Source organism: Oncorhynchus mykiss, chromosome 25, assembly GCF_013265735.2.
Source record: "Oncorhynchus mykiss isolate Arlee chromosome 25, USDA_OmykA_1.1, whole genome shotgun sequence".
NCBI lineage: Eukaryota > Metazoa > Chordata > Actinopteri > Salmoniformes > Salmonidae > Oncorhynchus > Oncorhynchus mykiss.
Genome location: NC_048589.1, coordinates 6,344,309 through 6,367,597, shown reverse-complemented (window position 1 = coordinate 6,367,597; position 23,289 = coordinate 6,344,309). Strand labels below are relative to the sequence as shown.

General features: G+C 45.7%; 1 protein-coding gene across 6 annotated transcripts in view; it reads left to right on the top strand.

Annotated features, from left to right (window-relative positions):
* The window catches only part of asap3 (ArfGAP with SH3 domain, ankyrin repeat and PH domain 3), a 55,462-nt gene extending 46,720 nt beyond the window's left edge, over positions 1–8,742 (top strand). For 3 of the 6 annotated variants that reach the window (XM_036962245.1, XM_021584396.2, XM_021584395.2), the window contains 7 exons: positions 1,933–2,000; positions 2,818–2,925; positions 3,570–3,780; positions 4,062–4,347; positions 4,906–5,122; positions 5,990–6,121; positions 6,342–8,742. In XM_036962245.1, coding sequence (XP_036818140.1) covers positions 1,933–2,000; positions 2,818–2,925; positions 3,570–3,780; positions 4,062–4,347; positions 4,906–5,122; positions 5,990–6,121; positions 6,342–6,416 — 1,097 coding nt within the window. In that variant the 3' untranslated portion in view covers positions 6,417–8,742. The remainder of the gene's footprint in view (positions 1–1,932; positions 2,001–2,817; positions 2,926–3,569; positions 3,781–4,061; positions 4,348–4,905; positions 5,123–5,989; positions 6,122–6,341) is intronic. The other 3 variants (XR_005039448.1, XM_021584397.2, XM_036962246.1) reach the window with 3 other exon arrangements.
* Positions 8,743–23,289: the final 14,547 nt, after the last annotated feature.

Genomic DNA, 23,289 nt, shown 5'->3' with positions numbered 1-23,289 from the left:
GGACAGATTCCCATCAGTCTAATGACTATTGCTCGTGTTTCTTGGCCCAAGCAAGTCTCTTATTGGTTTCTTTGCAGTAATTTGACCATGAAGGCCTGATTCACGCAGTCTCCTCTGAACAATTGATGTGCCTGCTCCTCAGAGTTCAAGTAACAGCCCGAGGGGCAGTTAATTGATGATTTCTGAGGCTGGTAACTCGAATGAACTTAATGATTGATCCTCTGCAGCAGAGGTAAGTCTGGGGTCTTCCTTTCCTGTGGCGGTCCTCATGAGAGCCAATTTCATCATAGTGCTTGATGTTTTTTGTTGTTGAAGATTTTACTGACTTACAGTTCATATCAGTCAATTGAAATAAATAAATGAATCCTCTTGACTGATGCAGCGGTCTAAGGCATTGCAATCCAATGCTAGCTCCGTCACTACAGATCCTGGTTCGATACCGGGCTGTGTCGCAGTCGGCCGCGACTGGGAGACCCATGAGGCGGTGCACAATTGGCCCAGCGTCATACGGGTTAGGGGAGGGTTTGGCCGGCCCGGGGATGTCCTTGTCCCATCGCGCTCTAGCGACTCCTGTGGCTCATGCACGCTGACATGGTCGCCAGATGTACTGCGTTTCCTCTGACACATTGGTACGGCTGGCTTCTGGGTTAAGCAATCATAGTGTCAAGAAGCAGTGCGGCTTGGCGGGGTCGTGTTTCGGAGGACACAAGCTCTCGACCTTCACTTCTCCCGAGTCTCATTGTTGCAACTCCCGGACAAGACTGTTACTACCATTTTTGGACAAAAAATATCATCATAATTTCACATGATTTATGAATCAGAAAATCAGTCTGTTTCTGGTGTGACCATTTGCCTCATGCAGCGTGACACATCTCCTTCACAGAGTTGATCAGGCTGTTGATTGTGGCCTGTGGAATGTTGTCCCACTCCTCCCCAATGGCTGTGCAAAGTTCCTGGATATTTGCGGGAACTGCAACATTTTCAGCTTCCGGGAATTGTGTACAGATCCTTGCGACATGGGGCTGTGCATTGTCATGCTGAAACGTGGTGATGCCGGCGGATGATTGACATGACAATGGGCCTGTCCGTAGCGTATGCCTGCCCATACCATAACCATACCCCGCCTCCATGGGGCATGCATTGACATCAGCAAACCACTTGCCCACACAACGCCATACATGCCGGTACAGTTGAAACAGATGAATCCGTGAAGAGCACCATTCTCCAGCGTGCCAGTGGCCATCGAAAGGTGAGCAGACCCTGGTGAGGACACCGAGCACGCAGATTAACTTCCCTGAGACGGTGTCTTACAGTTTGTACTGAAATTCTTCAGTTGTGCAATCCCACAGTTTCATCAGCTGTCCAGGTAGCTGGTCTCAGACAATTCCGCTTGTGAATAAGCCGGATGTGGAGGTCCTGGGGCTGGCGTGGTTACACATGGTCTGCGGGTGTGAGGCCGGTTAGAGAATTTGCCAGTATGTCCAAAACGACGGAGGCAGCATATGGTAGATAAATAAACATTCCATTCTCTGGCAACCGCTCTGGTGGACATTCCTGCGGTCAGCATGCCAATTACACGATCCCTCAACTTGAGACGTCTGTGGCATTGTGCTGTGACAAAACTGCACATTTTAATGGCCTTTTGTCCCCAGCACAAGGTGCACCTCTGTAATTATCATGCTGTTTAATCAGCTTCTTGGAATGCCACACCTGTCCGGTGGATGGATTATCTTGGCAAAGGAGAAATGCTCACTAACAGGGATGTAGACAAATTTGAGAGAAATAAGCTGTGTGCGTGCGTCTGGAACGTTTTTGGGATCTTTTGTTTCAGCTTGCTGTTTATATTTGTGTGTGTGTGTGTGTGTGTGTGTGTGTCTGAGATACCACAGCTTGTTTAGTCTATCTGCTCTCTCTCTCTCTCTCGTTATCCAGTGAACTCATCAGGAGAGACGGCCCTGGACATCGCCAGGAGACTGCAGCACTCCCAGTGTGTAGAACTGGTAAGACGTGACTGAAATGGCACCCTATTCCACATAGGACACAGGTCAAAAGTCTTGTACCATGGGCCCTGGTCAAAATTAGTGCACGACATGGGGAAATGGGTGTAATTTGGGACGCATACACTCACCCTTAGTTTACAGTCAACTCCCAGTGCTAATACAGGCTTTATTTTCCTACTAGCTCCCATCTCGCCCTGCTAAACCTGCTCAGACCCTGTTCAATTTCCTGTCTTCCTATCATTATGGAACAATAAATAACATGCTCAGTCATGCTCAGATTATTTGTTCGTTGCTTAATCCTCGTAGTAAAGTCCATAATGAACGAAATGGACAGTGTGTGTTGTCCGTTTTCAGTTCCTGTCCTCTTATCCTTGGGTGTGTAACTGGACAACTGTATCCAATATTTTCCTGTTTGAAAAAGGAATAAGCCAAGTTACCTGATACTGAAGTTGCTGTTTCAGTCAAGGTTGGGGTCAAAAAAAAATTCAGTCAATTCAGCCAAGTTACAATTCCAAATACACATTTTCCAAAGTGAAAAGAGTTAGAATTTATTGAACTTGACCCTCTTTTGTGACAGATTAAAGTAGGTGGCCAGCACACGTGAGATTGGTTCTGGGTTCTGAGACTACAGTTTCAGTGGTTTTAACAGTTGCCCCAAAGCTTGAATATGTTAATTCAATTTCTGGATGATATTCAAGTATTTAATGCAATTAATCACTACTGATAGGAGCATACAATGACTTGTATGTTTGTACTCTGGGTGAAATATGGATTTGTAGCTGCATGATTGACGTGTGTCTGTGCGTGTGTATTTTAGCTGGAGCTGGCCCAGAGTGGGAAGTTCAACAGTCAGATCCATGTGGAGTACATGTGGGAGACGCAGAGCCAGGACCTGTACGACAGCGAAGATGAACTGGATGAGAGGGTACATACACACACACGTGAACACACACCCAGCAAAGGCGACCTGGACGAGTGGGTACACACACTGTACCACTAACCACTACAACCAATACACTGGGGTAGGAAACCCTGGTCCTGGATTACCGACCTGGATGACCAGGTGTGTTGTATTTTAGGCCATTACTGAACTGATTTATGAGCTCAGTTGGTCTGGTGTGGTGCCTAGTGTTGCCTACCCCCCCGCACTAGGATTTAGCATTTCCCTCTGAGTCACTCTGCTCGTATGGCTCACTATTACGCTGGACTTAGTCATGGGGAGATGCAAGAGCAGGTGAGTAAGAGCCTTACTTTAGAAATGCATCCTTCCTTCATAGTTTCCCTGAAGTAATTATTAATCTAAAGTGGTTGGATTGGTGGTCACTGGTGCTTTCACCTATCCAATCACGTATAGATCTGTTCTTACCTCAAGGAAACACTAACGGAAGGTTGTGTCTTTGAAGTATTCGAACAGGGCCAGATACTTTGCCATAAAGGAAGCCTCAGGTAGGCTAGTTGGAATTTTCACCATATTGCTTACACCTTTCAGATCCAAGTGTCTAGGGGTAAGGGCTGGGCACTAGGCTTCTATGGTCATTAAACAATGAATGTCTCCCCCTCTTCCCCAAGCTGAGCCTCGTACCCAGGAACCTGCGCTCGTCTCTGCCCTATAACGGGGGCGTGGGCGCCTCGCCCTCCCGCTGGAGCTTCGCCAACGCCCCTGTGGCGTGTAAGACCTACGAAAATGTGGACTTCTTGTACCGTAACCCCCCCGCCAACAGTGCCCCATCTGGCGTCCTCAAGCCCCCACCGCCGCTGCCTGCTAAAGCCATCATGAGAGGTGAGCCTCAAACACACACACACACACACCTAATCTGTTTCCATTTCCAAACACTGAAATGAGGGCTCGATTGCAATTTCTACTTTCCATGATTCCTCACATCTACTTCTCAACTGTATTTGAGGAGCTTCCTTCGTATCTTCCTCACCTTTTCAAAAGGAGGCAAGGATGCGAGGAATCAAGGAAGAACTAATTGAGAAAGAAACTGCCATACAAAACAAAGTCGGTTCCTGTGCCTCTCTTGCTCAACTGCTATCGTCTCCCCCTCTCCCCACCTCCAGGCCGCTCAGACCCCCAGATATCCGTGTCCACCCAGGAGGGGGGCCGCAAATCCCCCCGGCGCTGCTGCTCTAACCCTGCCCCCCAGTCCAGCCCCCCATCCCCCATGTTGGAGGGTCAGACCCAGGGGGGGCGGCCACCCAGATCACCCCACGGCCAGGGGGGTCAGGTGAGGGGACAGAGACCGACCGCAGCATGGGAGGGTCAGGCTAATAGTGGCTCATGGTCTGGGGCCTTAGACAGCAGCACCAAGTCCAGCTCCCCTCAGAACCACATAGGACCCGTCAGGTAAGAAATAGCCAGACTTCTTTTTTTTTTTACTTCAAAAGCCGTTTTCCTGATAGAAGCATCAAGCATTTGTTTTGTCACCACACCCATTTAAGAAAGTTAATTCTCATCCTAAGAATTGTTTTGGGGAACACAGTTTATGTTTTGCTGTGTGCTTTTGGACAGCACGCCACAGGGCACAGTTACTTTTATCTTACAGCGCCCTCTATTGGCACCTAGGGAATTTCCTCGAGGTAGTCAGTAAACGATTCAAATTCAGCCTACTCTCTAACAGTAATGTCCCCAATGAACCCCTGCTTTCCCAATGTCAAATGCTAAGGAATGTGATTGATGATAAAAAAAATAACATAGCATTTTGCGTAACATGCATACCTGTACAGTACACTTGACATTTCATGTATACCGTATGTCCTATCCCAGTGAGCACAAGACGTTGAAAAGCAGTCAACCAAAAATACTTATTTTCAACCGACGTATTTTTGCTCATAGGGATGAATCTGTGAGTGGGTGAAGTCCTTGTGAGTGTTTTTGCCAACGCGTCCTCTCTTCCACACCTAGCTCAGAGAAGACGACGTCGTACAGGAGGACCAATAGCGGAGGACAAGGGAAGGGTTCTACAGCCGTGACCTCTCCCAGCTGTGTGGCACTTGGCAGTCAGGAGGAGCTGTACTGCAGCTTCGTGACTAACGACTCCGCCCCCGGCGCCACAACTTCAGCCACACCCACCACCTCGCCCATCACTGTACCCGCCCCGCGCCCTCGCAGAAATGCCATGGTACATATAATATGCTTTTTTTTTGTCCACGAGTTCAACTGGATATGTAGAAAAACTGCTTAACTTCCAGAATCTCACACTATCCCTTTGACATTACTGTCTAATCTGTGTGTATCTAATACGGTTCGTATAAGTGTTCTAACATCGTAGAACTACTGTGCAGTATTTTTGTATAAGAAAATGGTAATCAATCAAATTGATTGATTTTGTAAAGCTTTTTACATCCGCAGATGCCATAAAGTGCTTATACAGTGACACGCGGGTTGACTCATAACCCGCAGTCCCCGCCATTATATCTGCGGGGCGGGCTGGTTTATTATGGTCCCTAAATATTGTGTGGATGAAGGGCGGGTGGGTGGTGAGTGGGTTGGATAAAGAGAACCCCCCCCCCCCCCCCCCCCCCCCAAAATCCATAAATGTATCATTCTGGTCAAGTTCAGATCTATAGGTTACATAAAGGTATTTCTTAGGCCATCGGGGCCTAAATGCACGCACTTCAAATAAATGCGCTTCAAGAAAACGTCATTCAGTAAATCTTCAAGAGATTAAAGGGGAATTGTACAGTGCATTTTCTACATTTGCTGTCTAAGGTTGGGTGCTGGCCTCAGATTTCTATCACATATTATCAGGCTGTTGAGGACGGCTTATTAGCAATTGCGAGTGGGTGTGAGTAAACAAACCGCTGACCCACGCATCACTATAACACAATGTGAAAATATGAGCAGTAGAATATAACTGAAAAAGACTGGCATGGATATCATTGGCTGCTTATACTCCACATTCAGCAAGTATGCATTTTTTTTGGTACATACTGTATGCCTGTATAAGATTGTGTCTGTAAAGTGCATCTGTGTGTGTGTGTGTGAGGTATCTAAGAGCCGGCCGACACAGAAGAAGGTAAAGGCGCTGGTGGACTGCAGAGCTGTCAGCTCGGACCAGCTGGCCTTCTTCAAGGATGAGGTCATCGTAGTCACAGCCACCGAGGACCCCCACTGGTGGGTGAGTAGAAATAAACCTCTTATTCACCGTTATGTATTTTTTTTATCTTATCACGAAAAAAAAAGTTTTTTATTTTGTATCACGTTCTGCATAAAGACAAAAAATAAAAAATACACAGGCATAGAGAAAGCCCTGACATTAATGTCCCTGTATCTTAAATATGTCCCTCTGTGTTCTCCGTCTATCTGGTCATTGATCTCGATTGTTTCTATGCCTACAGGTCGGCCACATCGAGGGCTATCCATCCAGAAGTGGGACTTTCCCTGTGAACTATGTCCATAAACTAGGGGACTGACTAGTCATAGCCATGGCCTACAACCTAAGCCCTTACGCCCTACCCTAACGCTTACCACGCCACTTACCTGGGAAACCCAAAAGGCTATAACGATATTCTGAACTTTGTGTTGTGATCCAAGGGCTATATAATCTGCATACACTCGACTGTATATACAGACCGTGCACTGAAGGAAGTCACTATAGAATGAAATAGTGTAATCTAGGCTTTAACTGATCAAAACACGTGGAGGAATGCCACCCTAAAAGAAAAGCAGGATGAGAAAAGACTCCCTCACCTTCGACCGCTCCAGTTGTAAAACATACTAGAGTTAAATGGTATTTACCACAACTCGCTGCTCGGGAAACATGACTACAGTCCCAGCCACAAAACTGTTGGAAAAGTTGGAGGAGCGAGTATTTCTGCATGTGTTCGCGCAACTGTTGGATTACCTGTCAATGGCATACATATACTGTACTATACTGGAGTCTGGAGGAGAGAGAACATGTGCTCTGTAAGAGAGGATGAATAGCCTACGTTGTCCACTGCCTTCCTGGAAACTAAAGAGACTAGGAGATTCATGCCATGTCATTCACAGTTGTCGGGACTCGGAGCCAGATGCAATGAATACCTGCTCAGTGACCGGTGGCGTTGACGTCTAGGGCTGGAACGACCTGGAACTGAAAGCCAGACAAAAGTGTCTTTGTGGCTTCCAGCCTGTCTCCCTGGGCCTCCGGGGCTCTCAGGCTGCCGCTCTGAAATGGAACCCCGGCCCCTAAGCTGGTTTTGGGCCAGACTCCAGCACCAGCTGGAGGTCTGGCTGGAGCCTGTGTGCTTCAGTTTCCTCCAGTCTCCAGATGCAGTGGAGTCTCTACACACTATGTATGGTTTGGCAGGGGACAGGAAGAGACTGTCGCTGCAGTGAAATACACAAAGCTGGATATTCAGTAGGTACCAAATGGATAGAAACAGGAGAAGACTAAATGAACTGATCGAATAAGAAATGTTCGTCTGCGTTGCAAAATGTTGTCTGTTACTTACTCTTAATGCACCAGGAATCCGGGCAGAATACCGTCTCGATACAATTTCATAAGCGCTTTTAAGGCCACTAATAGGGAGCAAACTGTTAAGTGTCTTGTACAACTGGTTTATCTGTCCACAAGTGAAACTATGCCTGCTATGGGCATGATGGGCTCTCGTAGGACAGACCACAATACAACCTTTTTTAGAGACAAGGATCTGTAGCTTTTTGGCTGTGCAGGTGTTTCTACTACACCTGTCTGCATTCCTGTCGTTCGACAGGTGGTTATTGAAGGTTTGTTTGGCGTTCTATAGCTCGAGTCACCGCCAATAAATATACAAGCAGAGAACTGCATGATCGCTTCAATGTGCATGGATCCAGGGACGGACTGTAAAATGAGGGCAAACCATTGAGTGCATGTTGCACTCTGTTGTACAAATGTTGTTTTTTTTTGTTTTTTTAACCACATCTGTTGCATGTTGTTGGAAACATTTTATATACAACATTTATATCACCCAGTGTTGTAAAATTGCCGAGCATCAGGTTCGATGCACTCTCTTTACATACTGTACCAAACTTTCTCAACTTCCGCTACTCACGCGCTCTCATGTGAATGATACTTGTTAGTTGTGAACATCAATTCGATTCTATAAACTCTTATCTGTGCCAGTGGAGCAACGAGGCATGGGGTTTGGACTAGATGGTGGCCCTAAGGGCCCAGTCAGTCCACAGTACACTCTATTGACTCAACCCGACTGAGACTGAGGAATGAGAGGTGTGCTGGGCCCCCCCCCCCCCCCCCCCCCCAGGGGCCCTACATACACTTCACTTTAATTTGGACCGTGAGCTTGAGTAGGGCTGCGTCTCAATACTCTTCTATCATTTTTCTTTTTATAGGTACTATCGGATCAAGGGTTGTGAGGGAGAGGAAGCACGGGAAGAAAGCTCTTTGAGCTAAGTGAAGGCACTTGTTCTTCCACGTCTTCGTATCGTTGACCATATACAGATCCTGAATCGATCTCGACGGTTGAGACATTATCACGTGGTTTCTGTGAAGTTCTCTCACATTAACAATATACTGGAATATTTCTGTCATTTCATTGATTAGCAACTATTTGTAATATAGTATGTTTTGCACTCTTAGTCCTTTCCACATGTGATTTTTACGCTCCACTAGCGATCATTAAAGAAGACTGTTAACATCTGATATTTTTATGCTGTATTCCATATTTGTATTATGGAGAGTTTGGTCACTTTCAGAATGGATTTACATTATATACATGAAACTTTTGTCATAAATAACAAGAATTATGTAATTATGTAAAATATTAATGGCCGTCATTTGTGAAATGGGAGCTTATTACAAATGGAATTTAAACGGAACACTCAATTAAATTTGTATAACATCCCTCATCCTACCCCTAACAAAAACAAATGTCCTCCACCCCTACTTTACCTTCCAACCACTCTGTCATCCACCTCAACCATCAGCCAAAGCCCCTAGGATTAATAGAGTACATCTCCGGTCACCTAGTACAGGGATTACCATTATACACAGCCTGTGTGAGGGATACAACCTTTTATTGAGTGCTCTAACTGCATGTGCATGGGTTCGTATGTGCGCGCACACACACACACACACACACACACACACACACACACACACACACACACACACACACACACACACAGGCATAATGGGACCAAAGAGCAGGCATATGGGATGGACTGGTCCTCAGAGTGGGCAGTAGCAGAACTGTTTGGATCATTATCCCGGGTGGGCGTCAGTGAGGCAGCTGGTTGCTAGATGGCACCGACAGATGGTCGCCTGGCTTCAGGTCCTTAAACTATGCAGTTAATTTTTTAATGTATTGTTTCTTACATTGTTAGCCTATAAAATCTAAATTGTTATTACATACAACCGGGAAGAACTATTGGATATAAAAGCGTAAACTTACCATCATTACGACCAGAAAGACATCTTTCCCGAAGTGGATCCTTTGTTCGGACCTCCACCCTGGACATGCGATCTTATCCCAAAGGCCGTCCCAAAACAATGCGGTCGCCGCAGGAGAGGCAAACGGAGCGGCCTACTGGTCAGACTCAAAGGCGAGCACACCATCCACCGCTTCCGAGCATATTACTCCAATCCCTAGATAACAAGGTGGATGAAATTAGGGCACGAGTTGCCTTCCAGAGAGACATCAGAGATGGTAACATTCTCTGTTTCACGGAGACATGGCTCACTCCGGATGTGTTGTCAGTCGGTACATCCACCCGGTTTCTTCATGCATCGTGCCGGCAGAAACGAGCATCTCTCTGGTAAGAAGAAGGGCGGGGCTGTATGCCTTGTGATTACACCATGAGTCGTTAATCATAACAACATACAGGAACTCAAGTATTTTTGTTCACGCGACCTAGAATTCCTTACAATCGAATGCCCACCGCATTATCTTCCAAGAGAATTCACTTCGATTATAGTCACAGCCAAGCAGATCCCTCGTCGGCCCTGATAGAACTTCACTGAACTCCATGTAAATTGGAAACCATACATCCTGAGGCTGCATTTATTGTAGCTGGGGATTTTAACAAAGCTAACCTAAGAACCATACTTCCTAAATTCTATCAGCATATCGAATGTGCGACAAGCTGGTAGCTTTATGGATCGTGGCTACTCGAACTTCCACGACACATACAAAGCCCTCCCCCGCCCTGCCTTTGGAAAATCTGACCATGACTCCATTTGTTTGCTCCCAGCCTATAGACAGAAACTTAAACAGGAAACGCCCGTGCTCAGGTCAATACAATGCTGGTCTGACAAATCGGATTCCACGCTTCAAGATTGCTTCGATCACGTGGACTGGGATATGTTCCGGATAGCTCCAGACAACAACATTGATGTATACGCTGACTCTGTGAGCGAGTTTTTATTAGCAAGTGCATCGGTGATGTCGTACCCTCTGTCACCATTCAAACCTTCCCTAACCAGAAACCGTGGATTTGATGGAAGCATTCACGTGAAACTGAAAGCGTGAACCACCGCTTTTAATCATGGCAAGGCGACCGGAAACACAACCGAATAAAAAGAGTGCAGCTACTCCCTCCGCAAGGCAAACGAACAAGCTAAGCGTCGGTATAGAGACAAAGTAGTCGCAATTCAACGGCTCCGACACGAGACGTATGTGGCAGGGTCTATCACGGATTACAAAACGACAACGAGCCCCGTCGCAGACACCGTCTTGCTCCCAGACAAATTAAACAACTTCTTTGCTCAGTGGCACAGTACAGTGCCACTGACACGGCCCACTACCAAAGCCTGTGGGCTCTCCTTCTCCGTGGCCAAGGTGCGTTAAACATGTTAACCATCGCAATGCTGCCAGCCCAGGCGGCATCCCTAGCCGCGTCCTCAGCGCATGCGCAGACCAGCTGGCTGGTGTGTTTACGGACATTTTCAACCCATCTCTATCCCAGTCTGTTGTCCCCACATCCTTCAAGATGGCCACCATTGTTTCTGTTCCCAAGAAATCTAAGGTAACTGACCTAAAAAAAACTATCGCCCCGAAGCACTCACTTCTGTCATCATGAAGTGCTTTGAGACTAGGACCATATCACCTCTACCCTACCTGACGCCCTAGACCCACTCCAATTTGTTTACCCTCCCCCATAGGTCCACTGACAATGCAATCGCTGTCACGCTGCACACTTCCCTATCCCATCTGGACAAGAGGAAAACCTAATGTAAGAATCCTCTTCATTGACTGCAGCTCAGCATTTAACACCATAGTATCCTCCCAACTCGTCATTAAACTCGAGACCCCGGGTCTCTACCCCGCCCTGTGCAACTGGGTCCTGGACTTTCTGATGGGCTGCCTGACGGGCAGCAACCCGGGAGGCGAAACATCTCCACTCTACTGATCCACCCAGCTAGATCAAATCCCTGAGCTGACGAGGTAAACATCTGTCGTTCTGCCCATGAACAAGGCATTTAACCCACTGTTCTTAGGCCGTCATTGTAAATACAAATTGGTTATTTTAACTAACTAACTTGCCTTGTTAAATAAAATCAAAATCCTCAACACTGAGGCCCCCACAAGGGTGCATTCTCAGCCCTCTCCTGTACTCCCTGTTCACCCATGACTGCGTGGCCATGCACACCTCCAATTCAATCATCAAGTTTGCAGATGACACTACAGTGGTAGGCTTGGTTACAAACAACGACGAGACGGCACACAGGGAGGAGGTGAGGGCCCTCGGAGTGTGGTGTCATGAAAATAACCTCTCACTCAACGTCAACAAAACAAAGGAGATGATCGTGGACTTCAGGAAACAGCAGAGGGAGCAGCCTCCTATCCACATCGATGGGACAGTAGTGGAGAAGGTGGAAAGTGTTACGTTCCTCGGCATACACATCATGGACAAACAATTGGTCCACCCACACAGACAGCGTCGTGAAGAAGGCGCAACAGCACCTCTTCAACCTCAGGGGTTTGAAGAAATTTGGCTTGTCATCTAAAACACTCGCAACCTTTTTTACAGCTGCACAATCGAGAGCATCTTGTTGTTGTATCCCCGCCTGGTACGGCGATTGCACCGCCCTCAACCGCAAAGCTCTCCAGAGAGTAGTGCGGTCTGCACAACTCATCACCGGTGGCAAACTACCTGCCCTCCAGGACACCTACAGCACCTGATGTCACAGGAAGGCAAAAAAGATCATCAAGGACAACAACCACCGAGCCACTGCCTGTTCACCCTGCTATCATCCAGAAGGCGAGGTCAGTACAGGTGCACCAAAGCTGGGAGCCCGAGAGGCTGAAAGAAGCTGTTTATCTCAAGGCTGTCATACTATTAAACAGCCATCCCTAATATAGAGTGGCTGCTGCCAACAGACTCAAATCTCTGGCCACTTAAATAAACAGACTTAATAAAGGTATCACTAGTCACTTTATGTTTACATATCCTACATGACTCATCTCATGTGTATATACTGTATTCTACACCATCTACTGCATCTTGCCTATGCCGCACTCAATCGCTCATCCATATATTTATATGTACATATTCTTATTCATCCCTTTACATTTGCTGGTGTTAGATTTGTATCATATAGATTTGTTAGATTGAACTGCATAGTCAGAACTAGCATTCCGCTACACTCGCATTAACATCTGCTAACCATGTGTATGTGACCAATACAATTTGATTAAGGGCTCTATTCACATCAGATCCGCATCAGCCGACATCCACATAGCGGATGTTTTTGTGGCGGCGAAGCTGGGACTGTGTAAGAGCTTTAAAATCCACAAGTGGCTTTATTGTAGCTGGGGATTTTAACAAAGCTAACCTAAGAACCATACTTCCTAAATTCTATCAGCATATCGAATGTGCGACAAGCTGGTAGCTTTATGGATCGTGGCTACTCGAACTTCCACGACGCATACAAAGCCCTCCCCCGCCCCAGTGGCAGCAGGTAGCCCAGTGATTAAAGCTTTGGGCCAGTAACCGAAAGGTTGCAAGATCAAATCCCTGCGCCGAAAATGTAAAAATCTGTCGTTCAGCCCCTGAATAAGGCAGTGAACTCACTGTTCCCAGGCTGTCATTGTACATAAGAATTTGTCTTGCCTAGTTAAATAAAGGTAAAATAAAATTCTCAATGATTTCCCTTGCAGTGGTAGCTGCTGTGTATAATGTTGAGTCATCAGTGTACATTGGCCTCCCGAGTGGCATAGCGGTCTAAGGCGCTGTGCCACTATAGAGTTTGTGGGTTTGAGTCCAGGCCCATGGGGCAGCTCACAATTGGTCCAGCGTCGTCCGGGTTTGGCTGGCAGGGATGTCCTTGTCCCATCACACACAAGTGACTCCTGTGACAGGCAGGGCGCAGTGCACGTTGACACCGTTATGGCTCTCGACCTTCGCCTCTCCCGAGTCCGTACGGGAGTTGCAGCAATGAGATTTTTTTTATTTGTCTAAGGGCTCTATTCAATCAGATCCACTTAGCAGTTATTTTGGCGGAATCGAAGCTGGAACTGTGCAAGAACTTTCAAATCCACAAGCGGCTCCAGGAAAGTAGACCTAAAGGTCTGAATCTAGGCCCAAGTGACCGGTATTAGATCACTACTGGCTCAGGGGACAGACAGGAAAAAAGGGTCAGGGTTGTGTTGAGTCAGGAATTAGGCCAGCGCCCATTATGGTGCTGATCTAGGATCAGGTCCCTCCCTGTCCATGTACTCTTATTAATTATGCTCTAGAAGGCTAAACTGATCCTGGACCAGTAATAAGTGTGTGCGTTTAACTGGGTGAACCACACACAGGACCCACGACAGCAAGACATTAGCCACATGGCTTAGCCTTGGATGTGCTGTACAGTGTTATTAGATACAGTATATCAGGTTAGCGGCTTAACTGTCATGCTGTATGTAATACTGTACATTCATAAATGGTATCCTGTATCATAGGACATTAAACATGATGTAATATATACAGTACCAGCTCATAATAAAATCCAGCACAGGCTCTGTATTACTCAGATCAGTATTAGAATAGGTAAGTCTAGTTTTTCATTAAAAATAAATAAATATACATATACTGTGTATAACCCTGGTGTCATGGCTAAATTCCCAAACTGGCCCAACTCCATCATGCCCACCAAATCATCAACCTCATTCCTAATTGGCATGTACCTCTCGAGCTGGTGGGTGTTCTGGCACAAAATGGCTCCCGTGCATCAGCCAGGTGGGTGGTGGACGAGTTGAGTCCCCCCCCTACTGTGTACAGGCTTTGAGTACCTTTTAGTTGGATTCCATCCTACACGCTTCTCAGTATTTGGTATTCAGATTTAACTTCTTCAGTAGCCAACATGCTCTGCAGGTCTGGCTACCTTGCGCGCTCTGAATACATTTCATTAAACTGCTGAAAACCCTCCCACTTGCTGGCCAATATTTTCCCTTGGAGTATTCATTCAATTAACTAACGTTCAGCAAGCTGAAAGGGCACTCAACATTGACACAAATTAACGATAAGTGGCAGAAATAAATGGAAGATTGTGGAAGCCGTTTTGTTAGACTTCAATGCAGCTTTAGACATTATCGATCATAATCTGCAGCTTAAAAAACGTATTATTGCTTTACATCCTCTGCCGTATCGTGGATCGAGAGTTACACAGAGGGTGTTCTTTTAGTAAAGTAAACCAGGTAGAGTTAGGCATACGTCAAAGTATTTATCTATTTTTATCTTCCACTAGCCTTGAGTTTTTTTTACCCCATTTTCATGGTATACAATTGGCAGTTTTGTTTCATCGGTGCAACTCCCGTACAGACTCGGGGGAGGCGAAGGTCGAGAGCCATAACGGTGTCAGCGTGCACTGCGCCCTGCCTGGCTTCAAGGTCCAGAGTTGAGTGTGAGGGATGTATTGTTTTATTTATGACGTAGGCTGTTGTTTTGTTGTGATGCAATTGTTTTATTCCTCTTTGAACCCAAGAAAGTATTGGCAATAGCCAACGGGAATCCTAATAAATACTAAATCACTATAATTCTACACCATTTATTAGTGTCTGACCGTCATTGGTGGGCAATGAGGGCCCAACACAGTGATGACATTTGTTTATTAAGTTTATTGTACAGTACATCATAGGCTCTCTGTACATTCAGACCAGTTAGAGAAGGTACGGATCACTCATTCAGCTCATAACCAATACAAACATTCTTCAGCGTGAACAGTACAGGCAAAGTGAGGCGTACCAAAGAACTAGAAACCTACCCTTTCAGGACAGATTTAAGAACCAGGACACAAGATTTCAGACATTCCAAGGAATCAATAGGAGCCTATTGAATACACAAGTGAAGATCTTACATCCAATTGGTCAATGTGGTCACTCAACTCCCATAATACCAGTCACGTTCATCACCACTACACCTACTCAAGTTCAATATGGCGCACATGTTATATCACGTCACGTTTGCTTATTACACCTCACATTCTGCTGACGGTCCCAGCGGGTGTTCTGGCGTCTGTGGTGTCTCATGTTATCAGTTACCCTTCCTCTCTGCTAGTTGCAGTGTCTCATTACATCAAGGCCCATTACAATTACGCTGAGCAGGCTTCACTGCGCTGCGGCGCCAATGTGACTCGCATGACTACCCACTCTCTTTCCCAGTCATGACAGGACAACTGCGTCACTTCTCCAGAGAGAATGAGCGAGAGAAATGTGCCCTGGCGTTCGACACATTCCCAACAGATGTAAAAGCTGACAAACTTTATAGTTTAGTCTTTTTAAAAAAATGTATCAACCGTTACTGTGGCTATTCCCAGCAGAAGAGAACGTGTAATGTGTGCATGGGTAAGCAATAAGCATTCTCCCACTTTCTCCAGGAAAATGTACCATATTCTACCACATTTCAGACTCAAGAAACCAGCGGTTTGCAAGTCCCATTCTCTCCGTCAGTAGAGTACATGCAAAACATCCTGAACAATGTCAAAACGTTAGCTCTGCACTAGGGAAATTATGTCAAATTTGATGTGAATGCAAGCAATTCTACACATGAGCAAAATTCATTAATCCCGTTATGTAATGCAAAACCCTTATACAAAGCGATGAGCAGTTTGCATTATTTCAAATCAATGCAAGAACACTTTATCAGTAGAGCTTCAAATATCTAAACTTATTTTCAAGGTCAACATGGCAATTTAATAGTAAAGGATATCGATCTATATCATTGTAAATAAACATTAAACCCTGTTTGAAAAAAAAAAACATTTTGCTTATTTTACACGAACAAAACACTAACATCACAAATGAATTATTAAACACAATAGAGAAGTACATTCATGTAGTAAAGTAGCTAACATTGTTGGAAGCTTGTTTTGGACCTGTGGTTGATTCAGTACTTGTTAATTATCTTTAACAAGTTAGGACAATTTTGGTTGGCTTAGAAGGACCGGGGTTGGAACGCTGGCCGTGCCATTAATCCACTGAGCTGAAGCTTAGACATTTGCTCAGAAGCTTGTACAAGTCTTCAGGTCTCCAAATCTTTTGTCATTAAGTTGTTTTGTCCCTGCAACTCACGTGTGAAGCAAGACGAGTTTGCAAACAAGAGACGAGGGAAGAACATTTTGAAAAATCCTGAAGGAAGACTGTTTGAAAAAGTCTAGTGAGAAGATGGACAGAGAAGGTTATTTTCAACCACAGGCATTAAACAGGTTAAGGGAACAATATTTAGTGAGGGAAAAATAAAACATTTTAACATTACATTCATTCTGCAAGTGGGCCCAGAGCTCTTTGGGAAACTTTGTTTTTCATAGCAAAACAACAAGGTGCTATGCCAAAAAGAGGACATTAGGTTTAAAGTGATCCAACCTGGAGCCTGATCTGCTTGAGGTTGTCATCGATAGAACAATGGTCATGAATTCATCATCACACTGTTACATACACGCATACATTGCATAAGGCATTTGTGAAGAACCCTTTTTAGGCTTCCAGTATATTCAGTATAATGTAATAGCCAAATATGTACATACAACACAATATATGCAACCTACTATAATAGGTATTTTGCTCGTCTCGGGGCATGATAGATACGTAGGCAGTAGCTGACCCTGTGTCAAGATGTAAGCCTATGCTATGGACTGTGATTCACGAACTAAGCAAATGTGTCCTATGCGTAGGGCGATCCTCAGAAGTAGAGAATGCATGTAGACTGCTCCATCGATCATTGTCTGGTTGTAGTTCAACACCCTAGCTTTAAAAAAAAAGAAGCTAAATAGCCCTTGTAATCGAACAGACTAATAAATATTTGTAAATAAAGCGATAAATACTTTCCAATCACCGTCACCTGTGCACCTTGCCGCCTTTGCCTCAACCTGGACTCAGGGGTAGACGTAACATAGCAAATGTAAATCCAGAACTGAATATATACCAATGCGAAATGTAACATATCATACTAATTGGGATGTCCGTCATCCATTTTGTATGATGTTACAATTTGTATGGTATGTTACGAATTGCAATACGTACAATATTATTAGGAATTTGCTAAACTTATATTTGACGAATTCCAATTTGTTGTGGTTAATGTTAGCTAGGTTAGGCTTAGGATTTAGGTTAAAGGGTTGAGGTTGAGGTTAGCTAAAATGCTAAAGTTGTCCGTGATGAGATTCAAACACACAATCTTTGGGTTGCTAGACCCATTCAGTCACATGTACCACCAACGCTGTGAGGAGGACAGAAAGGAACAATAGGCTAAGCAAGTATCATATGTCAATTCAACCTATATCACCTGAAAGTGAGGTATTGTGTTCTGTAAACTACAATGTCGAGGTGTACATTTGATCATATTTTGTGCACTAGGTCGACTCATCTGAAAACATGATAGAAAATGTGCCTATGCGAGATGTCCCCAACACTCCATTTATGCCTTTTAGGTTACATTATGAATGGAAGAATGGTCATACAATATAAGAATTGAGAGACATATAGTTTCATACGTCTTACCCAGTTGTACATTCGCATACGAATTGGGTGACGTAACTTGTTATACATATTGTTCTGAGACCAGATTGCTTTTTGGGTCACCATAACAAGAAAGGAGAATTACTGGGAGAACTAAATGTTGGTGAATCATTTATGTAAACGGTCAGGGGAACTAAAAAGACAAAGGTTAGGTGAATTTACATACCAGGTTTGGTGAATTGGGTTGAGTTTAGATTTAGCTAAAATGCTACAGTTGTCACCGACCAGACTCGAACAATCAACCTTTGGATTCTTAAACGGTCGCGGATTACGCCTACCCATCCTCCCTGGCCAACCTCCTTTCTTTGTTTCTGTATAAAGTAACTAAACCATTGGTAGGTACAATACACTGTATATGCAAAAACATGTGGACACCCCTTGATATTAGTGGATTTGGCTATTTCAGCCACACCCGTTGCTGACAGGTATATAAAATCGAGCACACAGCTATGCAATCGCCATAGACACATTTTGGTAGTAGAATGGCCCGTACTTAAAAAACTCATCGTCATAGGATGCCACCTTTCCAACAAGTCAGTTTGTCAAATTTCTGCCCTGCTAGAGCTGCCCCAGTCAACTGTGCTGTTATTGTGATGTGGTAGGCCATATGCCCACAGAACAGGACCACTGTAGCGTGTAAAACTTTGCTGTCCTCAGTTGCAACACTCACTACCGAGTTCAAAACTGCCTCTGGAAGAAACGTCAGCACAAGAACTGTTTGTCAGAAGCTTGATGAAATCGGTTTCCATGACCGAGCAGCCTCACACAAGCCTAAGATGACCATGCGCAATGCCAAGCTTCGGCTGGTGTGGTGTAAAGCTCGCCACCATTGGACTCTGGAGCAGTGGAAACGCGTTTTCTGGATTGATGAATGAAGCTTTACCATCTGGCAGTCTGACAGACAAATCTGGGTTTGACGGAATCAAGGAGAACGCTACCTGCCCTAATGCATAGTGGCAACTGTAAAGTTTGGTGGAGGGGGAATAAAGGCCTGGGGCTGTTTTTCATGGTTCGGACTAGGCCCCTTAGTTCCAGTGAAGGGAAATCTTAACTTTGTGGCAACAATTTGGGGAAGCCCCTTTCCTGTTTCAGCATGACAATGCCCCCGTGCACAAAGCAAGGTCCAAACAGAAATGGTTTGTCGAGAGCGGTGTGGAAGAACTTGACTGGCCTGCACAGAGCCCTGACCTCAACCCCCTTGAGTGCCTTTGGGATGAATTGGATCGCCGACTGCGAGCCTGGCCTAATCGCCCAACATCAGTGGCCAACCTCAGTAATGCTCTTGTGACTGAATGGAAGCAAGTCCCCCCAGCAATGTTCCAACATCTAGTGGAAAGCCTTAGCAGCAAAGGTGGGACCAACTTCCAAGCTATTCTAACATTAAACATCAACCTGGAAGCAGCAGAAATCCTAATACCACCAAAGCAAGACATTGATTTAAAACGTCAACAATGATGCTCCAACAAGAGCAAGAGTTTGTTGCCAAATGTCCAAACAATTTAAACTAGCCTATCGAATTGTACCAGAAACACTTCCCTTCTTGTCTACTAAGAACCTTGATGGAGCTTTTGAACAGAATGATAATGGGAAACAATTACCGTGCTGTGAAGAAGCCAATTACCTTGAAGTGTTTCCTCTGCCCACCTATGACAGGTTAGTTCTTATGAAATATGGTTAGCTAAAAGGGTCCTCACCATTTCCTGTTTCCAGCCAACATGTCATACACCAAATGACTGAGCATTGAAACAGTATCAGCTACAACTTTTACCTTACCCTTGAATTTGATGTAATATTTGCTCTGTATCATCAGTTTCAACAATACCTGGAAAGTAGTAGCTGTCGTAGATACTGCACTCATGTGCACACACACACTTCCAATTTATGTAGCAGAGAGATTGTCTGTCTGCCATAACCCACGATTGCCATAAATAGACCCCCCCCCTAGTGAATTGGCTGTTCTTTCGACGCACACACACTGGCGCTAAAGCAAAGGGGTGGGGGAAACGGTATCCTAAGACGAATGGAACGAGGAGAGGAAGGAGAAGAAATAGGACAAATAATCGTGCGAGTGTGTTCTGTTCTAGGCCTCTCTCTGTGGAATCAGGTCACCTGCATGGGACCCAGATAAAGTGAGAAACAGCTAACACTTTCAAAAAGAGAACACCATGTACCTTCAAAGACACCGTCACACAAACCCATCCTTGAACCATCCTCAACAAACCCATCCTTGAACCATCCTCAGTTTATTTTCCTATGAAAAGGGGCATTAATTGCAGTGGGTACCAATGCGCTTACGTCAATAACATTAAATTGCTATATTTGCTCATTTGTCTCCTCTTTGGCTTCCTCTTTCAACCCTCCATCTTTCACAGATCTGACTCGGCCATCCTTTTGCCATGACAACAACACAGAGAGCTAGAAACATTAGACGTCAGCACAAACATCCACCCCCTGGCTCAGCTAGTCTGTGACCTTGGTGTATATATAACCTACCTTTGCTCGTCTCTCTGGCCATGGCATGGCTATTGCAACCCTAAAACATTCCGTCAACCTCTAAAGCATTGAGAGCCCAGCTCTACCGTTATCAAAATAACAGTTTTGCGTCAGCGCCATTGTCCATGGCGCAGGTCCGACTGAAATAAATGCAGCAAAAAAGCAAGTTGTTCTTGAATCCTCGGTCTCCGAGGACACAATGTTTGTCGAATACATTCTGGAAGGTTTTAAGGAGAGAGAGAGCTTGGCCTGGGTTGCCAGGCGACAAAGAAGAGGCCACAGGTGGAAGCTTCTGAGGAGGAACTACTTTCTCTCTCGCCCTGAGAGAGTCGACGATAACTCCACTGGGGACTTGGCTTTCAAAGCTCAAAAAGATTACTGGGCTGAGAGATAGAGTTTGCTGGGGAATGCCAAGGCACGTTTCCCTTCGTGAGCATGGCCCTCTACCACCCACGCTTTCTGACTCCCCCTTTCTCTGTCGATCCTCAACTGCCCTTCGCTCCCCTTTTCTCAATTCAGTGGGTTGGAAAGGGATATTGTTCAACGCTCTCCCCCATCCCATAAGCCCAGCTTTGTTATATAACCCTGTTCTCTCTTTGCATATCATAAGAGGCACAGAGAAAATGAATTGTTTCCATGTTACCTCACAGTCCAATGCCTGCTCGTAGCCTCTTCAGAGACTTGCACCTTGAATGTTTTTCCCATTTCTTCCAACACATAAAGCACAGAAAATAAGAATCTACCAACCACATCAAGCAATGACATCTTTGCATTTGTACAATAACCTTTTGGGTTTACAGACGTACCATGTGAGTCCAATGGCTGCCAAACTAACTAATATGTTCAGTAGGCGGTCTTTAGTCCATAGAGGGCCAGCCTCCAGGAACAAACAAGAGCTCAAGCGGGGATTGTACATCAATAAGGGGTAATGGTCTGAAGAGGTGGTGCTCTGTAGTTGATGGGGGTCATTTGAGCTTGACGGGCCAGGGCAGGCACGTGCGGAGTCCTAGCATGGATGAGAAAACGATAGTGGGCCGGTGCTTCTTGAAGCGCAGGCCCTTCTTGAACCGCTGGCTGTTCTCAGCCGTGTACATCTCCCCCTGCTGGGCAGCGCAGGCGATGCGGGTAACCACCTCGCCATGCTCCACTGCCTCCTGCTCCGAGCGCACGAACACCTCCCGGAGCTCCTCCAGGCGCCGCTCCATCTCCTGGATGACACGCTGGCGCTCCTCCATCTCCAGCAGGCGCCGGCGGGCTGCCTCGAACTCCATGCTGGAGCTGGGGGTCACCATCTTGGAGGAGGGGGCCGTGGTGGCTGTCGAGGGGGGCTCCGAGCCGTACAAGGCCATCGTCACCCGCCGGAAGTCGCCCATGGAGATGGAGCGCCGTGTGGCGGGCGATGGAAGAGGGAGGGCCAGCGTGTCGGGGGTGGAAGGGGACAGGGCTGAGAAAGGGAGGGAAGGGACGGAAAGAGGGGGTGCTGAGGCCTCAGGGTGAAGGTGGGAATCCATGTCGTCCGTGGTAGGCGCTTGTCTGAGGTTTTTCTTCACAGCTGGGTGCGGGCATCAGTCTGTGCTGCTGTTGTTGTTGTTGATTCTAGTATTCTGTGGGAGCACAGTGAGTGGCGTGCTGCCTCAGAGCAGCTTCATTCATTAATAAGAGATCGGAGCTCAGTAAAGCGTTTCATGGGGAGGAGTCCACTCGCCCCTCATTGGTTGCTTGCTTCATGTTGAATGCCGATTGGCTGCTTGCCCCTCTGCTGGCTCTGCCCCCTCGATGTCCTTTGTGTTGCCATCTCTGGTGCTCTTAGCCTACTTCAACAGGAAAATGAAGAGAGGGATAAACACATTCAGCGATTCTTTCCTAGTTCCTCTCCTGTCTGTGGTTGGCTTAGTGTGTGTTTTGTATGAGTCGTTCTCTCCTCTCCACCCTCCCTCCCTCCCTCACTCCAGCTGGGCTCTATCCATCCTCCTCTATACCGCTCGGCTTGTTGCCCATAGCAACACAGTCTCAGCATCAGATGGCAAGTGGAGGAGGGCGGGGTGTTGTTCACATTTTAGTTTCTCTCTCCCTCACCCTCTCCTTCCCGAACTCATTTATCACTCTTTCCCACTATTCCTCCTCTCCCGTCCTATCATTCACCGCTAAAATTGAATTTTTCTTTTTGAACTAGCTCTTCCAAGATGACAAACTTCACTCAGTGCATCTCAGACCCTTATCCAATGGTAATTTGTCCCCCCCTCCACACACACACCTGGAATGATCAGACACCCTTGTACCGTCGGTTTGGTTCATTCCCCTGCTAGCTAGCTGATCGAGCCAGCTGCTCTAACCCAAGGTTGAACTATTTTCTCTCTCTCTCTCTCTCTCTCTCTCTCTCATTTATATGTTTGGACACACCTACTCATTCCAGTGTTTTTCTTTAAAAAAATATTTTCTAGATTGTATAATAATAGTGAAGACATCAAAACTATGAAATAACACATATGGAATCATGTAGTAACCAAAAAAAAGTGTTATACAAATATATATTTTATTTGAGATTCTTCTAAGTAGCCAACCCTTTGCCTTGACAACTTTGCACACTCTTGGCATTCTCTCAACCAGCTTCATGAGGTAGTCACCTGGAATGCATCTCAATTAACAGGAGTGCCTTGTTAAATTAATTTGTGGAATTTCTTTCCTTCTTAATGCGTTTGAGCCAATTAGTTGTGTTGTGACAAGGTAGGGGTAGTATACAGAAGATAGCTCTATTTGGTAAGAAACTTGCTTAGGCCAAGAAACACAAGCAATGGACATTAGACCATTGGAAATCTGCCTTTTGGTCTGAGGAGTACAAATTTGAGATTTTTGGTTCCAACCGCTGTGTCTTTGTGAG